This window comes from Centropristis striata, chromosome 19 (genome assembly GCF_030273125.1).
Source record: "Centropristis striata isolate RG_2023a ecotype Rhode Island chromosome 19, C.striata_1.0, whole genome shotgun sequence".
NCBI classification, from domain to species: domain Eukaryota; kingdom Metazoa; phylum Chordata; class Actinopteri; order Perciformes; family Serranidae; genus Centropristis; species Centropristis striata.
Window position 1 is genome coordinate 10,969,158 of NC_081535.1, and position 27,415 is coordinate 10,996,572.

At 40.1% G+C, this 27,415-nt stretch overlaps 1 protein-coding gene across 1 annotated transcript in view; it reads right to left on the minus strand.

Moving 5' to 3' along the window:
- Positions 1-27,415, minus strand: part of rimbp2a (RIMS binding protein 2a) — a 78,651-nt gene that overhangs the window by 38,486 nt on the left and 12,750 nt on the right. Inside the window, exon 5 of the mRNA XM_059357808.1 lies at positions 27,011-27,154. Coding sequence (XP_059213791.1) covers positions 27,011-27,154 — 144 coding nt within the window. The remainder of the gene's footprint in view (positions 1-27,010; positions 27,155-27,415) is intronic.

Below are 27,415 nucleotides of genomic sequence, written 5' to 3' on the forward strand. Positions count from 1 at the left end.
TATTCTCTCCTGAGCCAGATTACTATGATATACTCAAGGAAAAGAGGAGTTCAAGGATTGTATGTCAGCGTCTGCACAAGAAAAGATTGTGCAGCTCAGGAGGTTTTATGATCAAATTTATCAGTACAAATCGAGGAACTCAATAAACCCTGGCCAAGATGAGAAGAGAGAAAAACAGACAAAAGTGAGGGGCCAGCCAGGTTTATCCATCTCTTTGTGTGCAGGCAGAGAGACAGCCAGGGCTGTCGGAGGAAGACACAATCAAACCGAGACACAGATAGAGAACAGACAAGGACAGGAAGACACAGAGACTGGTGAGTGAGTTCACTCGCTGCTCTTATTGTGTAACGCTGTCGCTGCATCACATCACTGCAGACTACAGAGCAGCCAGTGTACTGAACCACACCTAGCTACAGTAGCAGCCACAAATGATCCCGTTCTTCTGTCTTTGCTTTATAATTACGGAGACACGGCACATCATGAGGTGCCAGCTGCACTCGTCCTCTGCGCTGACACCCCAGGACATGGCCTTGTAGGTGACACCATAAGAAGAGCGGTGGGGGTTGGAAGAGATATAAAGATAACTGGATGTAAGGGATAGACGGGTCGAGAGGGAGACAGGTTGAGCGATAGAAAGTTTAGGGTTCAGTTAAGGCTTCTATGATAACAAAAGAAGGAAAGAAAAAAAAGAAAAAGGATTGACCTTTAAAAGGTTTCTTTTTATGGGCCTCAGGAATGATGTCTGCTTCTCCACTTCCTCCCACTTCCAGTGAATCACACATTCACAGCTCTGCTTAACGCTTCGTAACATCTTGTAAACACACTGCTATACTGCAAAGCCAAGGGACACGCACACACATTCCTGAGCCAATTTAAACCTTCAATATGCACAAATAAACAGAGAAATCTGGTTTGAATATATAAAGGATATGATAATTAGACTTTCTCTTAAAGAAAAACAACTAAACAAGGGATCAGCAGTACTCCGAGGACATCTGTGCAGATCCATGTTTGACTGAAGTGTGGTATGTGTGCGTGGACGTGTGAATCTGTGCGTGGTGGTGAAATTTGAGATCCATATGTGCTTGCAGAAAGAGTGGACAGGCTGGGGGGAGAGACCTCAACACCACTAATGACTAATTCACTCCGACAACTTCTTTCTTCCTTCCTCTTCTGTCTTTTCTCTCCATCTATCTCTGTCTCACACACACACTGATGCACGCACTTTCCCTTCCATTACCACCATGATTGTCATTCTCTCCCCAAACCCACTAATTTAGCTGCTGGCCCTAAATCTGCTCGACTCACTGTGGCCTCTCACTAAGCTTCTGAAGTCCCTGAGTCTAGTGTGCATCCAGCAACTTCTATGTCTAAATTTCAATAAGAGTCTGCATTAGGAGAAGCACTTTCCTCTGTGGTTTAGAAACAAAACTGGCTCTCAAACTGTTCTTGAGATGGCTTTAAGGGAATGGTGTAACATTTAAGGAAATGTGCTTATTATAATATGCTTCTTGCAGACATATAAGTGTTATATAATACCAGTCACACAAAATATACAGCTAGGTCCAAGAGCTGGTTAGCTTAGCTTAGCATAAAGACTAGAACCAGGTAGAGCCAGAGCCAGCTAAGTTAGCATAAGATAGCCAGGATCTATCCACCCAAGCTAACTGTTTTCCCCAAAAAACGTATTGAATTTACACTTTGGTTTTTGTATGGATTAAACAAAGAAGACATAATGTGTTCAATTGTGAATTTAGTGGTGCTGAGGGGCTGATTTTGTTTCATGTTAACAGGCTATCTGTTTCCCTCCTGTTTTCTAGCTTAGCTAAGCTAACGGTCTCCTGGTTATAACTTCATATTAAAAGGACAAGGATATTTACTTATGTGAGTGCAGTCAGATATGGCTGAAATCTCTGGAACACATGAGAGAAGTTCGCCTTTCTGACAGAAAACTGTTCTCATACGTGGTTAACTTGTTCCAGCCCAAACTATAATCTTTTCCAAAACCTCATCAATTAATTGTTTCCTAAACCTCACCAAACCAAACTGAAAAGATATATAGTTTTAAATCAATACATAAAAAAAGAAAAGTAACTTAAACTAAACATTACATATTATTTAGTAATATGCGTCACTGCAAAGTGTTTTTCCGACATATAAACTCTAATCCATATCAGACCAGGAAGTTATTTCAGTTTGGCCAACAACATGTAATCAAATACAATGTTTTGTTCCAGGTATTTCCCACTGGCTTCTGCTTACATACTGATAAGGAGTTGGGCTGAAAGTAGGCCTGGGCCGATTATCAATAAATCAATTAATCGCACGATAAATTAAATGAACTCAATAATTTTGCCGGCCTCGATATATCGCCATGCGCATGCGTGTTTGTTTTCCTCGTCTGTTGCCTCCAAGCAGGCTGGATGACAAGAGGGTTCACTCTGTGCTCGATCTCAGCACCTGGGCGCTTTTGTTCCATAGCAGAATGAGTGGAGTGAACCCTCCTGTCAGTCATCCAGTCTCTTTGTCTCTGTGGGGAAGGCTGGGCTGCTAGCATTGGCTACACACAGAGTGCAGCAGGTGAGCCTCGTGCGGAGCAACGCGAGGAAAAAAGATGATTGCAAAGCCAAATGCCACAGCCCCGGTGTGGGAATATGTCGGTTTCAAACCGAATGAAAAAGGTGAGCCCATCAACACACGGACGAGCCTGTATGCCGAATTTGTTCAAAAGTGGTGGCAACAAAAAAAGCCACCACAACAAACCTGCGTGCTATGTTGACAATAATATCGTTTATCGGCAATAATTTGTGGGACAATATATCGTCCAGCAAAATTTGTTATCGTCCCAGGCCTAGCTGAAAGTAAATGAAAATGATTGAATTTGATGTGCTTACATTTCATCTACAGTCATGTATTCATATTGATCCAAATTGGGTTAAATATGAATGGGAATAATCTTCCCCTTCTTCATTACAGAGCACACCCAGCTTTATTTAATCAAATTTAAGTCCTTGTGGCTGTTTTTAGCAGTAAAAGCATTAAATCTTGAACATGCTGTATTTTACAGTGATGCAGGCTTCATTTTTTATTTAATGCTTTGGAATTGTGGATGTGCCACTTAAGAATAAAAGAGACATTAATGGGGATTAATTGCAACATTCAAATCTTGCCTCTTGCGAGCCAAAAGAAAATTGCACAGACAGGATCTTGGATTTGCTTAATTTAGAAAAATAGGTTTTGGATCATACTGGTAATATTAAATATTCTAGCCTAGTGTTTAAATAAAAATAAACCAATAGCTGCTGCAGTTTTAATGGAAAACAGAAGGATGGAGTAATTGGTGCAGAGATTTCTACGATGGCTACTGCTGAGTCCAAATGGGATTTTTTTGTGGGTAGAGGATTGCTACTGCTCTCCCTCAACTCCCAGGGGGATTGTCATTAATCAGATGTCACGGTGGAAACACTTTGTTCCACTTAACCGTGGGAGGAAAGACACCGACATCTGCTGTCTTCAGTGGGAGCACCAGTCACAGACAAGCAGAGATGTACCATGTGTCCATCAAATTTAATAAGTGAAGATAAGACCATCCTGTAGAATAAATGTAGAATATGCAGCATGCTGAGTTCTGCTGCATTTGATCATACTATTGCAGGTTTTTCAACAGGATATCCATGTGAAAGTTAAACTGGAGTTCATGGCTAAAGACAACTTTTTCTATAAAGACTTCACCTCACTCTCAACCCAAAGATAAAGTATAATCTCGTCTCTGTTTTTCTTTGTATGTGATTGTATTAAGTACAGCAAGGTCTGGTTGTTTAAACTGATCCTCAAACAAAAGGCTCCATGCTACTGTATCTGATTTCAATTTTATTTAAAATACTGTGATATTATAAACAGATAACTTCCTTTGTGCTGAGTGGTTTAACAGGACAACTACAGTTAATGTGTGTGTGCATACTAACAACCCTGTGTGCATCTGTGCCAGAGATGTTCTGCATTTGTGGTTGGAAAATGGGCAAATGGAGACAGAGCCATGGCTGTTGCCCTATCACTAATAGCTGCTGCAACATCAGCTGTCTGTTCAGCAGTGTCTAATGTCTGCAGCAGTCAGGACCATGGACAGTTCCTCAACTGGGGCATTTGAAAACTATTGTTGATCATGAAATGCTGGAAAAATAGAACTAAGGATTATAGAACCAGGATAGTCAATTATTCAGCTGTGATTGTACATGTTGCTGCTCATTAAAGGCTGAAATATCAAAAGATAGGGTCTTAAAATATACTTTTACATTTGAAGTAGCCTGGGAATCAGATGAATCTACCAGGCTCATGTTTTATTTGCTCAGGCAGATGCGTCTGGTCCTCCCTCTGTTCAGACAGATTTCCAAACAACCTGGCCAAGTTTGGAAAAATCACAACTGGCAGAGGAGTGTCACTGGTCCAGATTCAAGAGGAGAAAAATACACATTTCACACCCTGATTGGTTGAAGGTTTCTCCAATTGTATCCAGTCTGCAGGTCTGTCCAGCGCAACAAAAAAACTCAGATCAAACTGTCAAACTAAGCAGTTTTAATCAAATATTAATCAAGATTATGTTACTGCGTTGCCTATTTCACGCCTCAAATGTGTTCAGAAACACACTTTAGTGTACTGTTAAGCTGGAATTTGAAACTAACTGAGAAGTTCCAGACTAATATGTATTTGTGCAATAAGTCTGGCGATTCCAGGTTAAATTTAAAGTATATTTTTACAGAATTTAGGGGTATGATTTTTTTCAAACCAAAAAGTCTTCATAGGATCTGATTGTAATTGCCATTAATTGGCCCTTTAAAAAATCCAATTTGGTTGCTCTAACAATTACAACCTGCATTATACTGGACAATAATGATAAACAACCATTAAATCTTCCATTGATTTCTCAGTTTTTTATAGGAAGCCACTGGTTTCACTTCATTTCAGTACACTATGAAAATTAAAGGTACTCTGTGGTGTAACCCTATAGAGCAAAGCTTTAATAAGTGGATCAACATCTTCCTGTAAGTCGCTTTGGATAAAAGCGTCTGCTAAATGACTAAATGTAAATGTAAATGTAAACATGCACATACATGAGGATGCACATTCAATTCATAAATGAACTCATGTAGCATCATTATTATATTTCTACAATGATGGATCACCCACCTCAAACAGATATCAAGACCCATACCATACTGAAATAAAATCAAACCAATAACTGACTGAAGAAGGGGGATAGAATATATCTAGTTTGAAAATGGTTTGCAGTATCATAAAAATAAAAATATTTGCTAATGGACTTAAACATACAAAACCACCACTATTAAAACATATGCAACAACAATATGATGCATCCAAAAGAAGACACACTTTCAAGGTTGATGTTATCTTTAATGCAGTTGAGCATTGGCACTGTACATCCCCACTTAAGGAATTGGTTATGAAAATGTAGAACATTTTGGAGATTTATTGTGTAGCATTAGCAAGGTCTTCACTGCAGCATAAAAGATGATATATAACAAGAGTTTGTCCTCTGAAGGGCTTAGTAGGTGTTTGCCTTTTCACAAGAGAATGTGCGACTTCTATCCCATTTAATCTTCAGCCAAACATCAGCTTCTTTGGCAGACTGTTGCGAGTCTCAAGAGCACTTTGAGATCAATCGTTATAATGCTGTTAATACTGTGCATTACCTCCGGTTTACAACATGAGCATGACACCAGGACAAGCTACTTTATAATGGCTGCACAGTGCATTCACAAACAGCCATTTCCTTTAACCTTTAAGTCATGTAGTGTTCATGTGCGCCATTTTATTTGGAAAATCCAACTTTTAGATTTGGACTGCAACCTTTTGCATTACTAATCTTTTCTTTGTGCTTATAATGAAGTGCAGTTCCGGGCTACCATAATGTCACTGATAAATTATTCATCAACATGCGATCAAAATATTCCCCTGTATGTGTCCGTTTCAACCTATGCCACTAATGTGTCTCTACAGGTGCCTCATTCATAAAACATAAATGTGTGGCTAATCTTGTTTGTGTATGTGTGTATGCACTCTTGTTTATAAGTAAGCACACACAGGAATGGCACAGTCACAAAACCCACAAGGCCATTTCGAATAAGTGTAAACTGTGGACGCAGATGGCAGTGGGTAACATCGATATAGTGAAGCCTGAGCTGGAGTATGTGTGTGTTTGTGTCTATGTGTGTGTGCATGCAAGCATGAATGGGTTGCATAACTAGCATCTCCAGGCATACATCAGCCTTAAGCTCTTGTGCATCAACAGTGTTCCAGACCTCTCATCTGAATCCTAAGGATTCAAAATCCCTAAAAATTATTCATGTGGCAAGAATTAACTCACATAATAAACACACACACACACACACAAGTGAAAACCGCAAGTTCTCACGATACATAATACCCTAATAATTTGAGGAAACCCCCTGTTGTTGGTGGATATGTAAATAAAGGTTTGAAAAAATGTCTGAAGATGAAATATGTGACTCACTCCTGCAGATTTAATAATGTGGATCAACTGAAGCTTGAATGGAAACCCAGCCTACGCAGTCACAGACGTTTAATATTAACAATGTCTCGAGCCCAAAAGACTCCACATCAGGTCAATGTGGCAGCAAAAATGTTATGCACATACCAAATCTTCTTACAGGGAAGGAATCCCTGTTCAGAGAGTCATCCGTGCTTAGTGAAACCAAACACTCCAGATTTTACCAACAATGATGAGTGTTCTAAGACTCAAATCTGTGCACAAATAAACCGCCTTCTGGGATATGTAGCTTAAACAAAACACTAGCTGTTTTATTTTTGCTCGAGAAAAGTGGTGAGCAAAATTTTTAAATTACATCCTGCCTGTGTATTTTAGTGTCTGTGTGTGCGCATGTGAACTCCACTGGATGCCTCTCACCGAGCAGGAGACAATCGTGAGTTTTATGGAGGAGAGAAGACAAGAGGAGAGGCAGAGAGAGGCCGGCGCTACCGTCAGGAGAGATTAACTTCTCCTCCACGTAACACACATCCTCATACACCTCACTCTTCGACCTCCTCTGTCGCTTCCCCTGTTACTCATCCGGGCTCTGCTTGGATCCTGTAATGTTTGTGCTTGTGCATGTGTTGTAAACATATAGACAGCTTATACAGTGTTTGCTTTCAAGTCTCCACTGATGCTCATGGATGCATTTGCCAGTATAGTAGCAAAGCAGAGCTCATTTTAACATGTCAAACAACTCAAAGTTTTAGGCCCACACCTCGGGCATATTACCAAATAGCTGTGGTCATCATTTTCTTAAGCAGGGGCCCATTTCACCACATTTGCAATTAATTTTGACACTTTTCCACAATCAAAACAAAGAACATAACTACGACCAATGCATGAGCATGTGAGAGCTGTATAATTTTTTAAAATTATCTAAAAGTTGCAGGCATTTTTTTAAATGTGATGCCACCACCATTTGTTATCAGCATTAAAAAATAATCAGCAGAATGTGAAATAATGGAATCCATTGTTAGTTGCAGGCTTAAGGCGTCTACAGAGTGTGCAATAACAAGAATCATAGAAACAAGGCAGTACCCAATTACATTTTTTAACGTTCAAAGGTTCTATTGAGGTTTTCAATTTAAGCTTCAAATGTCTGTCATCATATTTTATGATGCCATCATTCTAAAAAAAATAAACACTCCTTGAAAAAAATACTCAATTTGAATAAAGTGATTCCTTGCCTCCCTGCCATGCTCTCTCGCTCTCTCTATAGGACCACAAATGAGACAAGAATTGACTAGCTTGCGCAGGTGGTCCCTTCCAGAAAAACGGGCTGGTGGCCAGTGGCAGCCAGTTTGCTGATCCTGCAGAGAGTTGGGGCAATTTGTGCTGTTGCTACAGCTGCTTAATGAAAGTCCATCTCTGAAATTGTTGTGCGCTCTCCTCCCGGCAAAGTCACCTAGCGGCAGGATTGAGGCAGATGAAATCTGGGATCTAAATCGTGCAAATAGTATATGATTAGTGTAGCTTAATCTTTATCTGTAAAAGTGCAGAAATGCCAGGTTTAAACTAGGGATGGATGTTTGGAAGAAACCTGCCAACTCGAGCATCTATAACGTAATCGATCAATTAATCGATTAATAGCTATGTTTTTATACAAACTCCAGTATATATAAAGACATGCATACATGGGCAAAATAAAAGATATATATACAGTACTATGCAAAAGCCGGACGAAAAGACTCTCTGTCAACTCAAGTGAGATTAAACTGTAAAGATAACATCAAGGAGTTCAATGTTTTATGCTTTAGCACCCCTCGATGAGGTTAGTTTTTACAGTAATCTTGCATATTTAAGTGTGTTTTGGATTAAATTAAAGTCAGTAATTCATGCTAGCAAGGTTTGATACAGTAAGCTAGTTTTGCTCAAATTAATCCTCTTGTATTTCTGTGTTTTATAACTGTTATAGCAACTTTCAGTTTGCAAACTGTAGCTTTCAATTTATACTTAATCAACTTAATTCTCAGCTCATTGGCTTATTCACGTACGGCCTCAGAACTGAACGCTCAGCTGTGTTTCAGTTCAGTGAGTACTGATACGCAGTCAGAGATAAAATTAAAATTGAAAAATACGCAGATTGATTAAGAATTCTACGTGATCGACCAAATTCTTAACGACCATTAATGGATCATCGGTTAATCCCATCCCTAGTTTAAACATTATGAATAGACATACAAAAAAAAGTGTGCGAGACTGTGCCAGGTCGATCTAATAATCTTGATTGCAATCTGTGTCAAATTGTGCAATGAAAGCCTGGCCAATTGTTGTACTGATGTAAAAACAAACGCAAACAACATCTTCCCTCTGTACTGCTCTTCATGTTCTGAAACAGCAAAATGATAAGCATGTTGGGCGCTATTATGCATCAAAAAGTCTAATTTTGCAAAGTGAGTTTGGGTTATGTTTTTAGCAGTAGCATCATGTTACTGTTCGATTCATCTGTGTATTCTGTATTTTGCTAGATTTTGACATAAAGCTCATCTGGCCCCTGAAACCGGTGTAAATCATCATCCAGTAGACTGAATAAAACCCACTCTGGATTGAGTTTCAAAGCTTTTACTGTGTTTGTTTCACGATGGTCAAAATAAATCAGTTTCAGAAAAAAAAAATCAGACAGTGCTCTGAAGGGCCAGGTGCTCCAGCTGCACTGTATATGGACAGCCCTCAGGGGGAAACACTGGCCTCTCCTGAGAATACACATGCCCCAAAGGGAATATTAGGGCATGGGAATGTGCATATTGAAGTGTGTGTGCTGTATGTACATAGTGAGGGAGCAGGCAGTGAGAGTGAAATAGGGCTCCCATGACGTGGGCAGCAAAGCTTCCAGTCACATTGATGACATAACACATTTGATGTGAACAGGACCTATTGTTCCCTCAGGCCACACAGAGAATATCAGAGGGCTGGAAAATAAGTTCGGAGGAAGATCAGTGTAATGCTAATGAGGAGCCCAAGAGCTGGTTAGGGATTACATGTGCTTCGATGGACCTTCATGCTCACATAATGCTTGGATGGAACTCCATGCTTGGAATATACAAGTGCATACACACACACAAACATGCACAAGCCTGCATATAAATGCTCAAGCACAAGCAAATCCCTCAAACTCTCCCACACACAAACGACACTCGGCCAGGGATGCACACGCTTCCCCACACACATTTCTATACGTGCGTATGCAGACACACACACACACAATACCCACAAATACACACTCACGTGACTCCAATCTGCAGCAAAACATACTGCACAAGATGCTAAATAATTTACATCTGACCCCATTGCACAGTTGCTAAAATGTACAGTACGCTCGGAAGTCGGAGTCTTAGCAGAGGTTTCCTCACCACTGCTTTCTCTATGGGGGTTTACAATGTAGATTTGTATATATATTTATATATACATTTCACCTTCTGTGTGTATATCTTATTACAAAAAAGGTGAACTAAAGTAAGTCTCCTTGCCTGGTATATAGTGCAAAACTTCGTTTTATATTCATCAGCAGATGCTGCAGATCGTGTTCTAACAAAGACAAAGCGCTGCAAGAGGGTTACGCTAGTGTTGGCCTCTTTCCATTGGCTGCCAGTAGATTTTAGAATTCATTATAATATTTGTTGTTTTTATCTATCAGACACTAGATGTTCAAGTCCCTGAGTACATTTCTTAATTGTCTTAAAGTCTCTCAGGTCGGCTCACCAGCGACGACTGCATGTTCTTCTCTGCTGTGCAGAAAATGAAGATCAAGCATTTACTAAATTGTGGACTAGTTTCTCCTCTCAGTATTAAAGTACTGTAGATCATGAATATTAGTCAGTGGTATTCCTTAACGGATACATTGCTCTTGTGTTGATGTGATTTCAGTTTTAATAATTCTGTTTTGTTGCTCTTGCATTTGATATTATTCCTCTTTGACATTTTGCACTAAATAGCAATAAATAAATAAATACATAAATAAATCATTGCTTTCTTTACGTAAGCATTTACGTATAATTTCTCCTATATTAGTTATGCAAAGCCAAAAGGTTGTCCTTGTGAGCTGAGCAACTATACAGCTGTCAGGCAACATGGGAAAAAATGATATATCTGGTTGGCTAATTTTCAACTATGGTCCTTTGTCTAGATGTGCTGAGGTGACAGAAGACAACCATGCACCATAAAGACAGAACCACTGGTTTATGCCACAACTGGCCTAAATTAATTACCAAAATCATTTTTTATGTTTCTGTAATGGTTAATACAGCAGTATGTGGAAGCTCTTAAACTGAAATTATATTTTTGATGCTTGAATATCATTATTATTGTTATACATTAATTTTCAAATTTACTGTATTACAAAAAACTTCTCAGGGAAGCCCAGTGAGCCAGCTCAAATTTCGATATAAGAAGGTGAATTCAGGTGAGATATTTGCCAATTAAACTACAATAACATTTCAGTTTTAAACAAGCTTTTGAAAGATTTCTAAAATATCTATTTTTTTCTTGTTTTTATGACAGGTGGTCGAATAAATTTGTAAAGCACTGTGTACACACGGTCGGTTTTCAGACACAATCCTCTGTTAATTGTGGTTTCATTTTCATTATGTTTGGAAGAGATTGATTAATGCAGCTTTGAGAATATATACACATCAAGAATAAATCACATTGTCACAATGATTTTATAGAAAGAGCTAAAAAATATAATTTATTACAACTTAATGGGTGACCATGTGTAAAAGAATCATCGAGATCTTGATAAAAATGTGAAAGATGCAGTTACAAGTTAGTAAAATGGTCGTATGACACAACACATGCTGGCTGCCTGGCCTTTGTTATTGGGGACTGCTATCACAGCTTCATCACTAGCCTTTGAACGAAACACGCCAAGCACCAGTTTACTCAAGCTTGCAGACCTCTAGAGAATTTCCCATCAAAAAAAAAAATGGACAATGAGATTTTGGAATTAAAATAAAAATCGCTCATGGAAACAACAGATTTGTATCTGCTCTTTTTAACCTATATTTCTATAATGTCTCCGCTACACTGCGCGGCGGATGCATATGACTGAGTTCTGAGTCTCAAGTGAGCAGGACTCGGTGGCACTGAGCAATAGGTGACAGTTACAGGAGCACAGGTCCTGTCATGTCATCTGTATCCGAACAGGCTGGTCTGTCTGACATTGCGTGTACTCCTCTCTCCCTCCATTGAGTTGCCCTTGGTGTTCAGTCCACCAAAGGCTCCTGTCCTATGTTTAATCATTCAAGCCCTTCCAGACACAAAACACTGGGGGCTGAAAGAAACAGAACGAGTAGAATGGTAGGGGTTGAGAGAAGGGAAATGTAAAGAAAGACAGAGGCACAAGACAGGTGTAATTTAGGTAATCAAGTTAGTTAGGAGACCGAAAGGAAAGTGATTGAGAGAAAGGAGAAGGAGAAAAAGGGTAAAGAGAGGGATCTAAAAAAAGTACAGGAGACAGTGGGAGACAATTAGTGCTGCGGAATTAACAGGCCTTTTATCAGCATGCTCCTTCGCTAAAGGGCTCACCTTGCCTAGCAGTGCCATGGTGAAATGTAGCGACACAAAACCAAATAGGCCACAAAATTAAGTTTTTGAAAAGGCACTTTGGTCTGCTTCACAGGCCCACCGTCGGGGGAGATCAGAGAGTACAGATGACAACAGCCCAAGGCCCTATGCTTGAAGCTTGAATGGGATTTAATCTCAATTTCAATTTACTCGCTGATCTATATCACAAACAATACAGCCATATGTATTCACACCATAAATAAAATGTATTGTCTTTGAAACACATTTCAACTTGTCATCTGATACCACACCCTCCGTCACAATGTGCCGCTAATGTAGAGATGTAGAGCGAACTGCAGCCTGACTCAGTAAATATGCATCACCAGAAATCATGGGGGTCAAAAAAGAAAAGCAAGGGTACAGAGACAACAACAAAACGAAGAGCAGGGAGACAATGGCTACATTGTGGCCAAAAATAAAAGTGTGAAAAAGCGCCCAGTATGACGGGCAAAGCTGAACATGGCAAAGGTGAGGCACGAGGCAGGGTAGCTGATCAAACCTGCTGTAACAGGCTCAGTTTTATGGCAAGACTGAATATACTGGGATCAACGAGACCAGGGGTCGGCAACCCGCGGCTCCAGAGCCACATGTGGCTCTTTAGACCATCTGCAGTGGCTCCCTGTGGCTGTGACAAAAAAATCATACAACATGAATAGGCCTGTCATGATAATTACTATATCGACTTATCGTTCAATATATAAAAAAGGACACGATAGTTTTCTGGACTCGTTATATTGTCGTTTACATGCGTGACTTAATTTCCCAAGCAGCCATTCCAGCTTTTTATGTTATTTTAATAATAAAATAATATAATACATAATGATTATCTCATTGCAATGTTTTGTTAACAGAGCCTGAAAGTCTATTTTATTTATTTTGGTTGTAGTTTATTTATTTGTTTTATTTATCTAGGATACTTTAGTATTTCTTTTCCACATTTCAATTCCAATGTTTAATATTCTCGAGATTGAAAAATCCATTGTTGTGGAAAAGGATGTACTTATTATGCTCTAATTTCGTTATAAAACAACAAAAAACATCGATACAACAATACTATTGTTTATCGTGATAGTTTCTGGGAAAATATATCGTCCTAAAAAATGTGTTATCGTGACAGGCCTAGACATGAACAGTTTTTTTCCGTTTTCCCTATAAAAGGTATTAAAGCGTCTACAGCCCGGCACCCTAACATATACATTTTGCCAACTTCAAGTCTAGTTTTGAGTTTCTCTCACTTCAATTCCAAATATCCTGAGATATTTCTTTGGTGTCAAGACTCTCATTTGCACTTGGCTTCTTGCTGCATTCTGAAAAATCACATTAATAAATGCTCTTTATGACTTAGTATAATTAATTAGTGTTGTTGGTAGGCTAATTTAGACTTAGTAGGCTGTAACATCTTCAATGTGAGGCTCAAAATAAGGTTTGCGGCTCCGTTCCGACATTATTTCTCTTTTTTTTTCCAAAAATGTCTCTTTTGTTTTTAAAGGTTGCTGACCCCTGAACTAGACAATCAAATGTATCCACTGGTAACCAATCGTGCTATGCTATCTTGTCTTGAAGAGACAAAATGAAACTCAGAAGTTGTGCTAATTTTGGTGACTCCTGCAGATTTTTAAAATGCTGTATTCCACTGTTTCTGCATTCTAGGATCCTTAAACAGCTTTGCAACTGCATGAGTCGGGTGGAGCAGGTATTTGAGCTAAGGGTAGAAAGGTGGGTGTTGGTAAATAGTAACCGGAGTGCATTTGTATAGCACTTTTCCAGTCATAGCGACCACACAAAGCGCTTTTACACTATAAGTCAACAATCACCCATTCGCACCAACCACACACTGGTGGCCAAGGCTACCAAGGTGCCACCTGCTCTTCAGTAAACCATTCACACTCAGTCATACACAGATCATGGGATAAACCATTGGGAGCAAACAGGGGTTCAGTATCTTACCCAAATACACTTAAAATTTGGAAAGTTATGTCTCCCTGTCCATAATTCCTAATGGCTGGCCTGCTGCTACACTATCCTACATATGTGCCAAAACTATTAACATCATAAAACTTGGTTCAGGGTCATATAGAGGCTTTTAGTGATGTCATCCAGAGGACTCTGTACACTTGTCCTTAATTGATACTCGTGATGAGATGTAGACTGCAGATGGAGAAGAAATAAATGTGGTAAAGCCTAACAATCTGTAAAAAACATTTCTTTTATACATTGAATAAAAATCACATGAGAATATTATCAGATTAATTAACCAGGTCAGTCAGTGCATAAATACCCATCTGCGTCCATTTATTTCATGAAATGAGGATTCATTTGGCAGGTACAACACCTGCATGACAAGATAAATTAAGTGCTACTCATATTATCTTTTACTGACCTGTATTTGTATTTAGACTTCAATCAGACATCCATTTACTACCTCCACTCCCTCTCCTCCACCTCTCACTTTCCTTCACTGCCCCACCCTCCTCTTTTTGCTTTTTTCCCCCTCTGCAGTGCTCTGTGTCTTCCCTTTAATATAACTTCTGTGTATCTTGAAAAGCTGCCAGGAAATGTGCGGAGGAAATGTTCCTTTATTGTTTCCCTCTCTGCTTCCCCCGCTGGCTAAATGACATCAACAGTTATGGCGTGTATGCTCGCAATCAATACAGCACTCACTCATATTCAGGCATGTGTTTCGCATTCAGAGCTACAAACGCTGCGTGTACACATACACACACGCAGCAGGGGTGGGGGGTGAGGAGAGGGGATGATAGGGTTGCTATAGAAACTGTTCTCTTTCAGGTATGGAGTGTCAGGATGATAAAAAGTAGCAAAGGAGTATCACATCCAACATATCTGATGCCCTTTGCATTGTCTGAACGCGAGCCAGCATACTAACAAAAGCTTATTTATTTGCTATTTAAAGGTGCAGGATGAATAAACAGTCAAAGATGCACTCTGTAGTGTGCATCCACATCATAGAACTCACTCTTTATGATGTGTAGAGTACAGTAACCACGCATGCACACGCTGAATAATACAGCGAAAATGTGAGGGAGTGTGTATGAAGGCATGTAATCTGGAGTAAATGTGGAATTGTCTGTTGTACAACTCGTGCATGTGTACATACAGTATGTGTTTATTGATATGTGCTGCCACACCCCGACGAGGCTGTTTGTGTTCAGGGATTATTGCAGTGCCTGTATGTCCTGAGGAACATTTTGATTAGTCAAGGAGGGTGTCTTTTGGCTGGCAGACTCACTGATAATCTCAGGAGAGGAGCGAAGAAATCAGCCATGAGACTGAAAACACAAGTTTCATTTCCCCCCCTATCTTCTTTCCTGCCCTCTCTCCTTCTCGCCCTCTGGCATCCAACTGAACGTCAGCTGGCACAGCGAACCAGTCTGCCGCATGGAGATGAAGAAGTGGAAGAAGAAATGGGTGAATGGTGCAAGAGGAGCACGATAAGGGGAGGATATAAGATCGGTTCTGATACCTGGTTTTTATACCTTCATTTCCGAAAGAAAAAATAGGGGAAAGGGAGTGGCAAAAAGAGGGTAGACAGAGTGAGAAAGAGAAAGTTACAAAAGAGACTGTCTAAGCACGGACTCTTTTTCTGTCCTCTGCCATATTTCTCCTTTGGTCTCTCACCCACCCACACAGCCATACATTCAAACATATGCATGGTGCAGCAGGCATATGGACCACGTATATTCTAACCTACACGCACTTATTCTGAGCATGTATTGTAACACACCCACATCCAACAGAGAGAACAGTCACTGAGTGACTGGCAGTGTTGGGATGGTTGTGATTTCTCTCTGGTTTCAACAGCTGACCTGATAAAACCTACGGAGACTCTGCGAATGTCTCATATGTCTCAAAATGTCATGCGACTTGGGTTTTCTTACAATGGAACTGGCGCTAAAACTTTAGCATTACCTTGCGCAGTTGTTTTACTCTCCATCCTAATCCTTTCAAACTTTTTCATCAATATAGTATCATTACATATACTGTATAAAAGAAGTGGTCACCATGATTTGTACCAGAAAATTCAATGAGTAGGCGTGTGTGTGAACAGAAGTGTCTTTTAATGTAACCAGATGCTGTACAAGACATTTTTAGGCAACCAAAATGTTAAAATTAACTTTAACACTGTCTGCCATGGTAGCAACCTCTCAATCCCAAGATAGCCACACCCTAAAGCATACCCTGGGACCAAAATGTACATCATGCTGTATTAAAGAAAGCTTCAAACCAGCAACTGATACCATAAACAAATCAGGAAAATGTTCAATGATGTTATTAACTAAGTGAGAATTAGGGTCATTTTCTCATAGACATCTATTCAATTTGACTTCTTTTTTCAACCAGTGGAGTCACCCTCTTTTGGCCATTAGACAGAATGCTGGTTTAAGGCACTTCTGCAGTGGTTTCACTTTTAAGGCCTGGACGTTGCCGCTCGTTTCATTAAATGCTTTAAAGCTTTGCGACTCTGAACAACCAATTAACACACCTGGTTCCCACATAAAATCCTCTTGCACATAGGGAGAAATATATGTTTTACAAAAGCAGGAATATGTTCTTGGAAAAAATTTTAAAACACACTAGCCCAAATTAATATGAAGTGGGTTGACAAAATTTTTTTTAAATAAATTATAAACACCTTTTAACATAGCAAAATACAAACTCTAGCCTCCAAATTGTCCATTAACTTGAATCAATATCTTAAAAAAGGAAAAAAAAAAGAAAAAACAACTTTAGTATTAGTAGAGTATTATTAGTTTTAGCTACTGTATGTGTACCTAATAAACTGGGAAATGAGTGTGTGGAGTATACTATCCTTCCATGCACACACACACACACACACACACACACACACTTAAGCACAAGACTTTGCCTCATGAGGATAAAACTAAAAGTGTCAATCAGCCACGAATGGGTTAATATTCATCACCAACACCTGGCAACCCCTCAGCAGGCAGGAACCAGGAAAAGCTCAGGTTACAGGAGCCGATAGCGTCAAAGCACACACACACACACACACACACACAATCACATACACACACAATCACATACACACACAAACACACACTCACACACACACACACACACACACACACACACAAAATCAATTTGTTTGACAAAGCACCACACGTTTGTCTCTCTCCCAGTGTGTCTCAGTGCTCATGTGAACATGTGTCTACATATGCTGCTTTACAAATAATACCGCTCGCACATGAAAGATTAGCTTCATAAATTGACAGCAGTCAAAAGGCAGCTCTATCCTGACTCCACTAAAAAAATCCATGCACACACATACACACACGCTCACATGCACATACTAACCTTTCCGAACCACAAACACACCATTACACCCATGCACCGTAACCCCACCCCCCACCCTTTCAACACACACCGCACACACCCACACATCTACAAACAGGTGGCCCTGCTACAGTTAAGAAGCAGAGAACCCTAAGGTTGCCTTTACCTCCAAAAAGAGACAAAATGTAAAAATCCTCCTCTCCTTTCCACCTCTATGTGGATGTCTGTCTCCTCCTGCAGCAGCTGCACAGACAGGTTTTCCCCAGCTGCTTGGCTATGCTAACCCTGTGCACTATATATAGGACTCAACAGAGCTAAATCAAACACAAACACACTCGAGCCAAATGATGCAGAGGCAGAGATATACAGCGGCTGTAAAGAGGAAGCAGAGTGGTGATAAAGGATTAGTATTTACCGTGTGTGCGCGCTAGCACAGGAGCATCTTGACTGAGGTGTCGCTTACTCCTTCTTCCTCCTTGCTCTGATCTCCTCCCTTCTTCCCTGCTCTCTCTGGGTGGGGAATTGTCAAACGGCTGCAGCAGCAGCAGCAGCATCAGTAGCAGCTCCGGGGCCTGCGTGTCTCTCTCTCTTTCTGTCTCTCTCTCTCTCTACCTCTCTCTCTCTCTCTCTTCCTCCGCCCCCTCTCCACACACACTCTCTTTTTCCTATTCTCCCCTTTCCTCTCACTCTCTCCCCACCCCCGAAGACCCTCCTCCTTAACACCCTTCCTCCATCATTTTCTCCTTTTCTCTTACGCGCTCTCCCTCTCTCTCTCTCGCTCTCTCTCTCTCTCTCTCGCTCTCTCTCTTCCTCTGCTCAATTTCCCCCTTTCTGTCTCGCACGCTGTACGCTGTGTGCAGCGAGCTGCGGAAATCCACTCTGTTGAATTAATCAGCCAGATCCACTGCTACAACCATCAGCTACATCAGAAGCTACTGTTAGGAGAAGAGGTATCGTTGGCAAAAAGGAAACAGACATCTTGGAGTCTGGGATACAAATAAGGATGGTTTATTGGAAAGCTGCCCTGTACAACCACAGTCTGGACCTTCCTGCCTTCCTGCCAAATTGACTGAAATGACAGCAGTCTGCATGATGCTGGCTGCTGCCGGAGAGATCCTCCCTCCCCTCCTCTCCCTGTCTTAAGCCATGACACCAATTGAATAGTGTCTTGATTGATGCCACTTTTTCTGCTAACAATCACACATCCACGTAATAATAAGTCTGGGGGGGGGGGATCCAGATTACTACAAAAATATATGTCTGCTGTTTGACAATTTTAAGTCTATTATATTCCATGTTGGCAGTTGCAGTAGTCACAGCATAAAATTTGATAACTTAACATTCTTTTTATTCTGTTGTGTAACTCTTTTTCAGTAGAGGCACACTTTAAAAAAGACATTTTATTCAACCTGAATTTTATTAAATATTGTTGTTATATTCATATTAATGGGTGTGTTGGTTAATAACAAGCGTGAATTCACAATAGCTGCATGCATTCACACAGGAACTCTATTCTGAGGCCAATAGGCACGTTTCCATTAGGTACTTTTCCCTCTAGTGAGCCATTATGGGTGTGGCTTGGGAGAGAGATCAGCCCAACTTCACCTGTTAGCGGTTCAGGTAGCAGCTTAGAAAGTACCTGCCTCGGGTAGGTATTTTTCTGAGCAGCTACTAACGCTGATTAAATACGGTTGAGGTAGGATATGACGTGAGTAGAACTCATCGAGAGAGTGGAGAACAAGAAACCAAAGAAGAGAAGACGATGGACAAAGGAAAAAGAAAGACCGCCGACAAGTGGGTTGACTGTGAGGTCCAGGCGTTGAACGGTGGTCAGTTGTCAAAATTGATGCTAAATAATCACGTGTCACAGAACTTTTTACGTCACATTCGAACTCCGTTGGTTAGCCGCTACAAAAGTACCGCTATGGGAACAGAGGCCGAGGGGAACTAACGAGTGGGTGTAGCCAAAACACTCAGCCACTTCCCAAAAAGTACTCAAAAAGTACTGAGTGGAAACACGCTAAAAGATGCCTCCCACAAGTGTCTACGAGAAACTGTTAGTGAGTTATGAAAGAGGGTGTGGCTTAAGAATAGGCGGTGGAGCAGGGGAAACTCTCCACTGGGTGCAGTGATGCCTCCTACAGAAGTCTACAACAGAGAGTGAGTTTGGTCATGCTACATAAATCCATTTAGACGTTATGTGCCATATTGTTAAAGGTCACTTCCACTGCCACAGCCCGTTTTTGCCTGTTGGACAGTTAACTGGCTGTCCTTTGGCTCATTACCAACATTTCCACAAAATCCTGTGTAAGTCCATTTGGAAGTTATTCAAGTTTTTGCGATATTTCACTCTACAATTTTACAATTCTACAATGTCATTTAGCAGACGCTTTTATCCAACGTACATTTGCGAGTTAATACAACACAAGCAAGGATGAAGTCAAAAAGCATAGCAAGAGTAAGTGCCGTGGGTTAAGTTTGAGTCCATTAGGACGTAAGTGCGTTTAGGTCCCACGAGCGGTCAGTGCGATATTTATCGTAGTCATCTGTGTAGATCAAGAGTGAAGGTATTCAGTAAAGAGTTGGGTCTTCAGTCTCTTCTTAAAGATTGATAAGGAATCAGCAGATCGGATGGAGTTTGGAAGTTCGTTCCATCACCGGAGCACTACAGAAGAGAAAAGTCTAGTTTGAGACGTAGAGCCCTTCAGTGGTGGAGGAGCCAGACGTCTTTCACTGAAAGAGCGAAAGTGGGCGGGATGGTTTGTGGACCTGAACAAAGGAGTTCAGGTATGCAGGTGCTGTGCCCGTTGCCCATTGCCACGCCCAATTTCAGCCAATGCGCATGAAAACACAAACACCTCCACATAAACACACCATGCCAAACTTCAGCTTCCTACGGTAAAAAAAAATTGGCTACTAGAAAGTGGTGGAAATTTTTGTGGATCGACCAACCCACAGAGCGAACTACAGAGCTGCTGGTAAAATCGTGGTGCACCCTCATGGGGTACACTCCAAACATTTAAGAGCCACCTTTAAAAGCTACAGGGTGTAAAATTACCAGCATCATCATTTCTGTTTATATTCCACACTTGTAGGCTTATAGAACCCCTGCTGAAATGCTCAGAATTTATTGAGGAGCTTTATTATAAAGTTTTATGAAAACACTACCCAAACTTAAAGTCTGCATGCATAAATTGCAGGGCTCAATTTTATCCCCATGCGACCAATTATTCCATTTTCGGTCTCTTCCAACTCTAATCCTCACAGTTTCACAGCTTTTAGCCTTTAACTACAACACAGAACACACTTGCTATCACACTGCCTACACTTCCTTGTCACAATGAGTAATTATATCATATTGACATCAGCTTATGTGTGGGGGCTCATGCGTGTCCATGCATGTGTGTGTGTGTGTGTGTGAGAGAGAGAGAGAGAGTGTGAGAGTGGGTATACCACAGTTAGCCCCTAAAATGATTTAATCCGGTTAAGGGGATTTTCAATTAATCCAGGAGGGCCCTACATTTTGACAGCGCCATATTTTTAGCACACTTCCTTCTGATGCAACAGAATTTATTTTCCCCTTGCAGTTTTAAAGCTAATGTGATTCAGCGCTCTCACAAGATGGAAGGCAAATTTGTTTCGGACACTTGCGTCAGTGCATGCTTTGAAATCAAGCCAATGCTGGACATTTATGTAACTATCTGTCTCTCTTACCATCATTCACAGATTCTTCTTACTGCTCTTTCTATAGGCAGCTCCAACTAGAAGAGGGATGAAAGCTGCGGTTGCCTTGGGAGCAGCACTGTGAGGGACATTAATAATGGTGGTTATGCCGATTATGAGTCATGATAAATCTATGGCTATAGAGCCTGTTAATGACTTAATATGGTCATAATGAGTAGCACCATTTGTGCACTGAACTTTTAATTGTGAAAAAGTGAAAACACTCCACACAACACAGGATTTTTGAAAAAAACTGACTTTTTAGGATCAGTAAGGAAAGTAAAGAAGATCAGACTGCATGTTCTGATTCTGTTTTTTTTTTTTCCATTTAAGTATCATCCACTCACTACCATAAAAAAAGTATAACTCATTTCAAAATTTGTGTCTGGAATGAACTCTGAAATGTCTTAAATTTGATTATAGGCTTGCATGGCCCTCTTTGATATACATCAAATCTGGTTAAATTACTGCAGGCATGAAGCTGCACAGGCCAGATCTGTGGCTTCAGTCCACCCCTCCCGTCAGGGTGAGGGCATTAAGGAGGTTAAAACAGGAAGTAGGAGTGGGGGAGAGAAGAGTAATGGAGACATAAGAGTGAACAAAGGGATAGGCAGAGTGGAGAGAGGGGAAAGACGTGGGATTTATGGGGGACAAAGTGAGAGGTGAGTGAACAGAGGAGATGTGAGGAATGAAAAAGAGCCGAGAGAAATTTTTTAAAAAAGCAAGAAAGAGACTTACAGATGGTAGACTCAGGACTTGTTCAGACCTGGCATTAACATGCATCTGGGGATTTCTGATGAAACGAGAGGACAACTCTAAGTATGTCAGTTCCACATGAATCTTGAGTGACCAGTTGTGGTCGAATAACCCCTTGAAGATGGGGAATGTTAATAAAAATGTGCTTGGATGCCCCTGTGGTATAAAAAAAAACATGATGAAGTGCCCTCCAGGGTGCCCTCTTAGTGTACAAAACATGATAAAGTACCCTTTTTTGTGCGCTGGTGCCCCACCCCATACAGCAGGTGCCATTTCTATCATTTTTGCCCCCGCCCCTCAAACATCCTGAGTCCGCCAGTGCTTCCCTGTCTTACAAGCACAATCTTCTTCATTTTCACTCACCCTGGGCTAGAGAACAAACAGATATAGTACTGTAATTAAGCTACCAAAAACTATAAAACTAACAATGTCAGCTGGCTCCTGTCTAAGAGCCACATTCTTTTTTTCTTTTGGAAAATTAATAAGATACAGAATAATAGGATGATCTTAAACTTACACTATTTGTTTAAAAAAATCCAGAGATGTATAACATTATTTTATTATATTATTATTATATTACTTTTAGTTATTTTCTAATGTTCGTTATTCTTTTCTCATATTTCATGTTTCAATTAAATGTGCACTTTATGGAGGTTTCAACGGTTTCAATAAAACTACTTGTGACATGTCATATTTGGCTTTGACTTTGACTGAACATTTGCTCTCACGATAAAAATATTGGGATATATATCATATATCACATATCGATATTCAGCCTAAATATATCAGGATATAACTTTTGGTCCATATCGCCCAGCCCTAGGTTGGATGATGCTAAAGCTATAAAGCATGACCCAAACGTTTCATAGCTTTGCTCACGTTATGCACAGTAAGTGTTACAGTAAGACGAAACCTTGAATGTCTTCTTTTCTGACCATTTTTTCCAAAGGCAAAGCTTATTGACCATTGCTTGCCAAGAATGGCATGGGAAATGGACCAGGAAAGAGAGGATAATGTAGTTATATAGAGACAAGTCGAGCCATCTGAAAGAACACTGTCTGAGATAAACTCAATTAAGAAAAGAATAGAACCTTCAGCCTAAACACACCCTGTCTAATACCAGCTGTTAAAACAGCCTTCTGAGTCAAAACAATGTGAATTTTCTGAATATCCTGTGGGTGGTGGAAGTATTATTCCAGCTGATTTGTGTTACATTACACTAGACTATTATTAACCCTGGTTTGTCTGTGCATCTTTGATTAGAGGGAGTTGAAAATAGAGATTACTGGGTCAGCTGAGACAGCATGGCTATTAGGGATTATTGATTGGTCGTTGTTCCTCTTCACAGTGGGACAGCCCATATCATGATGAGGACTATCATCTGAGTGGGCCAGCTGCTAGCAGTACACAATCGTTGCCATAGGGATGGTGTCCAGGGAGACAGCTGTGGCCTTTTAGCAGCAGCCACACAGCACACAGAAGGTCATTCCTCACCTAAGGTACCTTTCTCCAACTGTCCATCACAGATTGTTCCCAAGCAACCCGTCTAAAGCTTTTTGTTTGTTTGCTATTCTAGAAAGCAGTCCACCCTCTCAGTACTTTTTCTTGACATTTCGGTAGCAAAATAGCAAAACAATGAATCGGAAGACCAGAGAGAGACATGACAAACTAGGTCAAGTGTCCCGTAAAATATATTCTTAACGATACAATTATTGTGCATTGGCATTGTGCTCATATGTATACAAACTGGGATGTAACGGTTTGGGTTAGTTATGAAACTAATGACTGCTTAGCCTGCAAGATCTGATTGTTTTGCCATTAGGGCTGCAGAAACAAGCTACACAACACTGACATATTATCAAGTTTTAAGGGGAGGTGCTACAGGTGAATAGGGTAATGGTTTTTTAACTTATAGATACCCCCATCAATACCCCCAATATAGATACCCCCAACTCATAGATATCCCCATGAAACTTCCCCAGTTTGTTATTTACATTAACACAATGTTATTTTTGCATTGCAAGCTTTCTGAAATTTTATGTTGAGATATTGAAATGAGGTGTGAACTCAATAATTATGGGCTAATTTGCATATATTTCCAGGACATAAACTTGAACATTAGAGTCAAGTTTTTTTTACAGAAGGAAATTGGGATATCTCCTTTTGTCATTTCATAAATCAGAGAATACTGTCAAAAGCAAATTTTTCGTCACATTTTTAGGAACACAATGGTCTATAAATCAGGGTATGAATGACATATGACGAATAAAACAGGTAAGTCTGGTGTATGGAAGTGTAGCTGAAGTTGATATTTATGGCTCAGAGCATGAGAAGAAAAACATTTTGAGAAAACAGCCTGAAAAAACGCTAACTTTTAGTGAACTCCTATACTCCTAAATGTTTGTTTTGGATGTTTTCTTTCCACTATTCTGAAAGAAGACATATTGTGGAAGAAAAATAGTCGAAAACCACAAAATTAACCAGTGCATGAAAAAAGTTTTAGCCCTTTAGCGCCTCACCTTAAGTTGAGATGGTGAACATGTTAGCAATCAGTCTATTTACACACCCAGCAGATACGGAGCAACATTATCATTTCCTTTTGGCTCTATAGCAAATATTAGCAGCCCCTTTCATATGTAAATAGTCATTCAATCCATTGTTGATATAAAAACAGTGATTATAGTTGCTTTACTATTATAGAAATATGCAATTTGTAAAGTTCTTACTTCTGTAACGTGAAGGTTCCGTCTGTGGTGGTTGGAACACTCTTAGTGAGAAGAAACAGCAGGATGAAGAAGGATAACTTTCTTCAGCAGCACTTTACTTTACTCCACACATCACCATCTCTATAGCAACCACAACACTTCCTCCTTCTCACTCCCATGTGACTATATAAACCAATCAGAAGCTGGCAGAACCAGACTGGAACAAACATGAAAATCAGAGAGGTGGATTCAACAAATGATATCTAAATATCTACATGTGTAAATATTTAAATAATAAATGTGAAAACATAAATACGTAAATAGTAAACTTTGTAATTTTTAGTATATTAACTCAAATATATAAATTTACTTTACTTGACTTCTAAACCTGTCACTTTTCTATTTGTCTTGTTTTGTATAGAGACAAAAACGTATGCTGTCAGAACATTAAAATGTGCTATAATCTCGCTAGTACAGTTAGAAATAGCTGCTGTACATTTTATGCACCCATAACCTTCCTGTTCAACAGAGCTAGAAGCAAGCTATGTCATGCTGCTAATATGTGACCAAATATGCAATTTAATTTAAAATGACAACTCGTACATTGTGCAGTAATAGCAGAGAATAGAGTTGACACTGAAGCCTTGAAGCCATCCATTTAAACCATAACTAACTAGCTGGCTAATCAGCCATCTGGTGTGCCCAAGTGTGGGTGTTTTGTACCAGCATATCTCTTAATCTTATATCTTCAATCTAATGTTTCTAAACGTTTTGTCTGAATCTCCTACAACACATCTTTTGATCACATCCCTCTGAATTTATCCTCACTGTGAATTTGATAATTATCAATAGCTATTTTTAAATATAATATTTCCAGCCCTATCTTCCTAATGAAAAATAAATAGAAAGAAAATTAATTTAGCATTAAAGTCAAAATGGATGTGACTCGGCACCCTCTTTTCTATTCTTTCAGCAAGTGTAAGCCCGGAGTCTATCTGCATGAGCAAACCCACTCTCCTGACTGAGCTTCTCAGTCTAACTGATCCATAGCTGAGTCTGTCTTTGCATGAATGACCATGATGCAGTCTGTGGTAGTGTAGCTGTCAGTAGTGACAGCAAAAAGACTGCCAGGCACCCAGCTGGACTACCTCCAACAGTATCTACCCGTATATGAAAAACACATGAACACACGCGCACACATACACATACATAATTACATAACATTATTGAGTTATGTTGCTGACTGCTGCATGTTAGCTTCGGTGACAGACATGGTGTGTGCCAAGGTTTTGGCTGTGAAGATGAACAAAATCTCTCACTGGGCAGGTTGCCATAAATTCTGCTATTCGGATAGAAAGGTGTTAATATGTTTGGATAAAAGAGGGGGGTGCTAAAAGGTAAACATTGTGCTGTATAAGTGATTTTCCAGCTTGTATAGTGAAAGAAGAGTGCCTGGGAAGGTTTTACATATAATGGTTCTTTGCTGTTGTTAATTATCTAGTATCTAGTTTTGTAGGCAACCAATATGTGAGAGACAAATAGGGACAAATAGGACAAATTATTTTGGTTTTGGTCTCCAAAAATGTTTTAAATATGAACTCAGGTATGCTTCCATACGCATCAATGAGAAGAAGGCGGCAATACTCTCAATCACAAACCAAATGAGTGGTGTGACAAACTATTTTAGCCTGAGAGAGCTACACTGAACTGAAACATTGTCAATAAACCGTTTGTAAATGCAGACTGTTGCATGCAGGTTTCGCTCTATTTTACTGAAACTAATTTCAAGCCATTGAGGCTTATAACAGAAGAAGCCATTATGTTATGTCAGTTCCCCTCTGCCAGTCAGCCAGTCCATACTGCTGCAAATGGGTGTGTTGCCAAGACAACGGCTCACACACCTTGCCATCCGAGACCACCTGGGGAAGGTCTCCAAAGGACTAAATACACAAATGCATGCATGAACATACAGTGCAATCAAAAATACACTCAGAGCCCTGCACACACATGCACAATACACACCAAACCACATGGCCCTCTTTATCTATTTTACACCACATTACACATGCCCACATGTCTGCATAACCAAGACCAATCAGAGGGAGTATATGTGCACAGGGCCATGCAAGTCACTCCGCTATACAGCTGCGTCCTTGAAGAATAAAAGCTGCAACAGGGACTTACTGACACTCTTTATACATGTAGTATGTGCCACAATAATCACATTTTAATAGTTTCAATTCCAGAAGAGATTTATCAGTAAATATGTTTGTTGTGCTCATTTGCAGGCAAAAAAACTGTTGTCTAAATGGGAGACTGGCAGAGAGACACAGAGATTATGTGTGTCAGTGTGAGAAAAGTGGGGTGGTGGTGGGAAGTTTACCAGTTTCCTATACTGCTGTTTCTCTTGGCGAAGTGTGGCTACCTCAACCTTCAGAGCTCGGTTTCTCTCCTCCAGCAATCGAAAGCGGTTCACATTGTAGACTGAGTATCCAGTAGGTTGCTGGGATGAAACTTCATATCTTGTCTGCAAAACAAAAAACATAAAGATGAGGGGAAATGACCAATGTTAGACTATTATAGAGATTTTTTTCACAGCAAGTCATTTTGTCATGTCACCGTAGGAACAGCACAGGTGTATTTAATGTAATTAATGATAGCTGCATTCCCTGGTACTGTGCATGCTAGCTTTGTGGAATAGCTTAATGGAACTGAGCCATTGTTAATGTAATTAAATATACGGTACCTGTGCTTTTCCTGCTGATAAATGCCAAAATGTCTGCTGTGG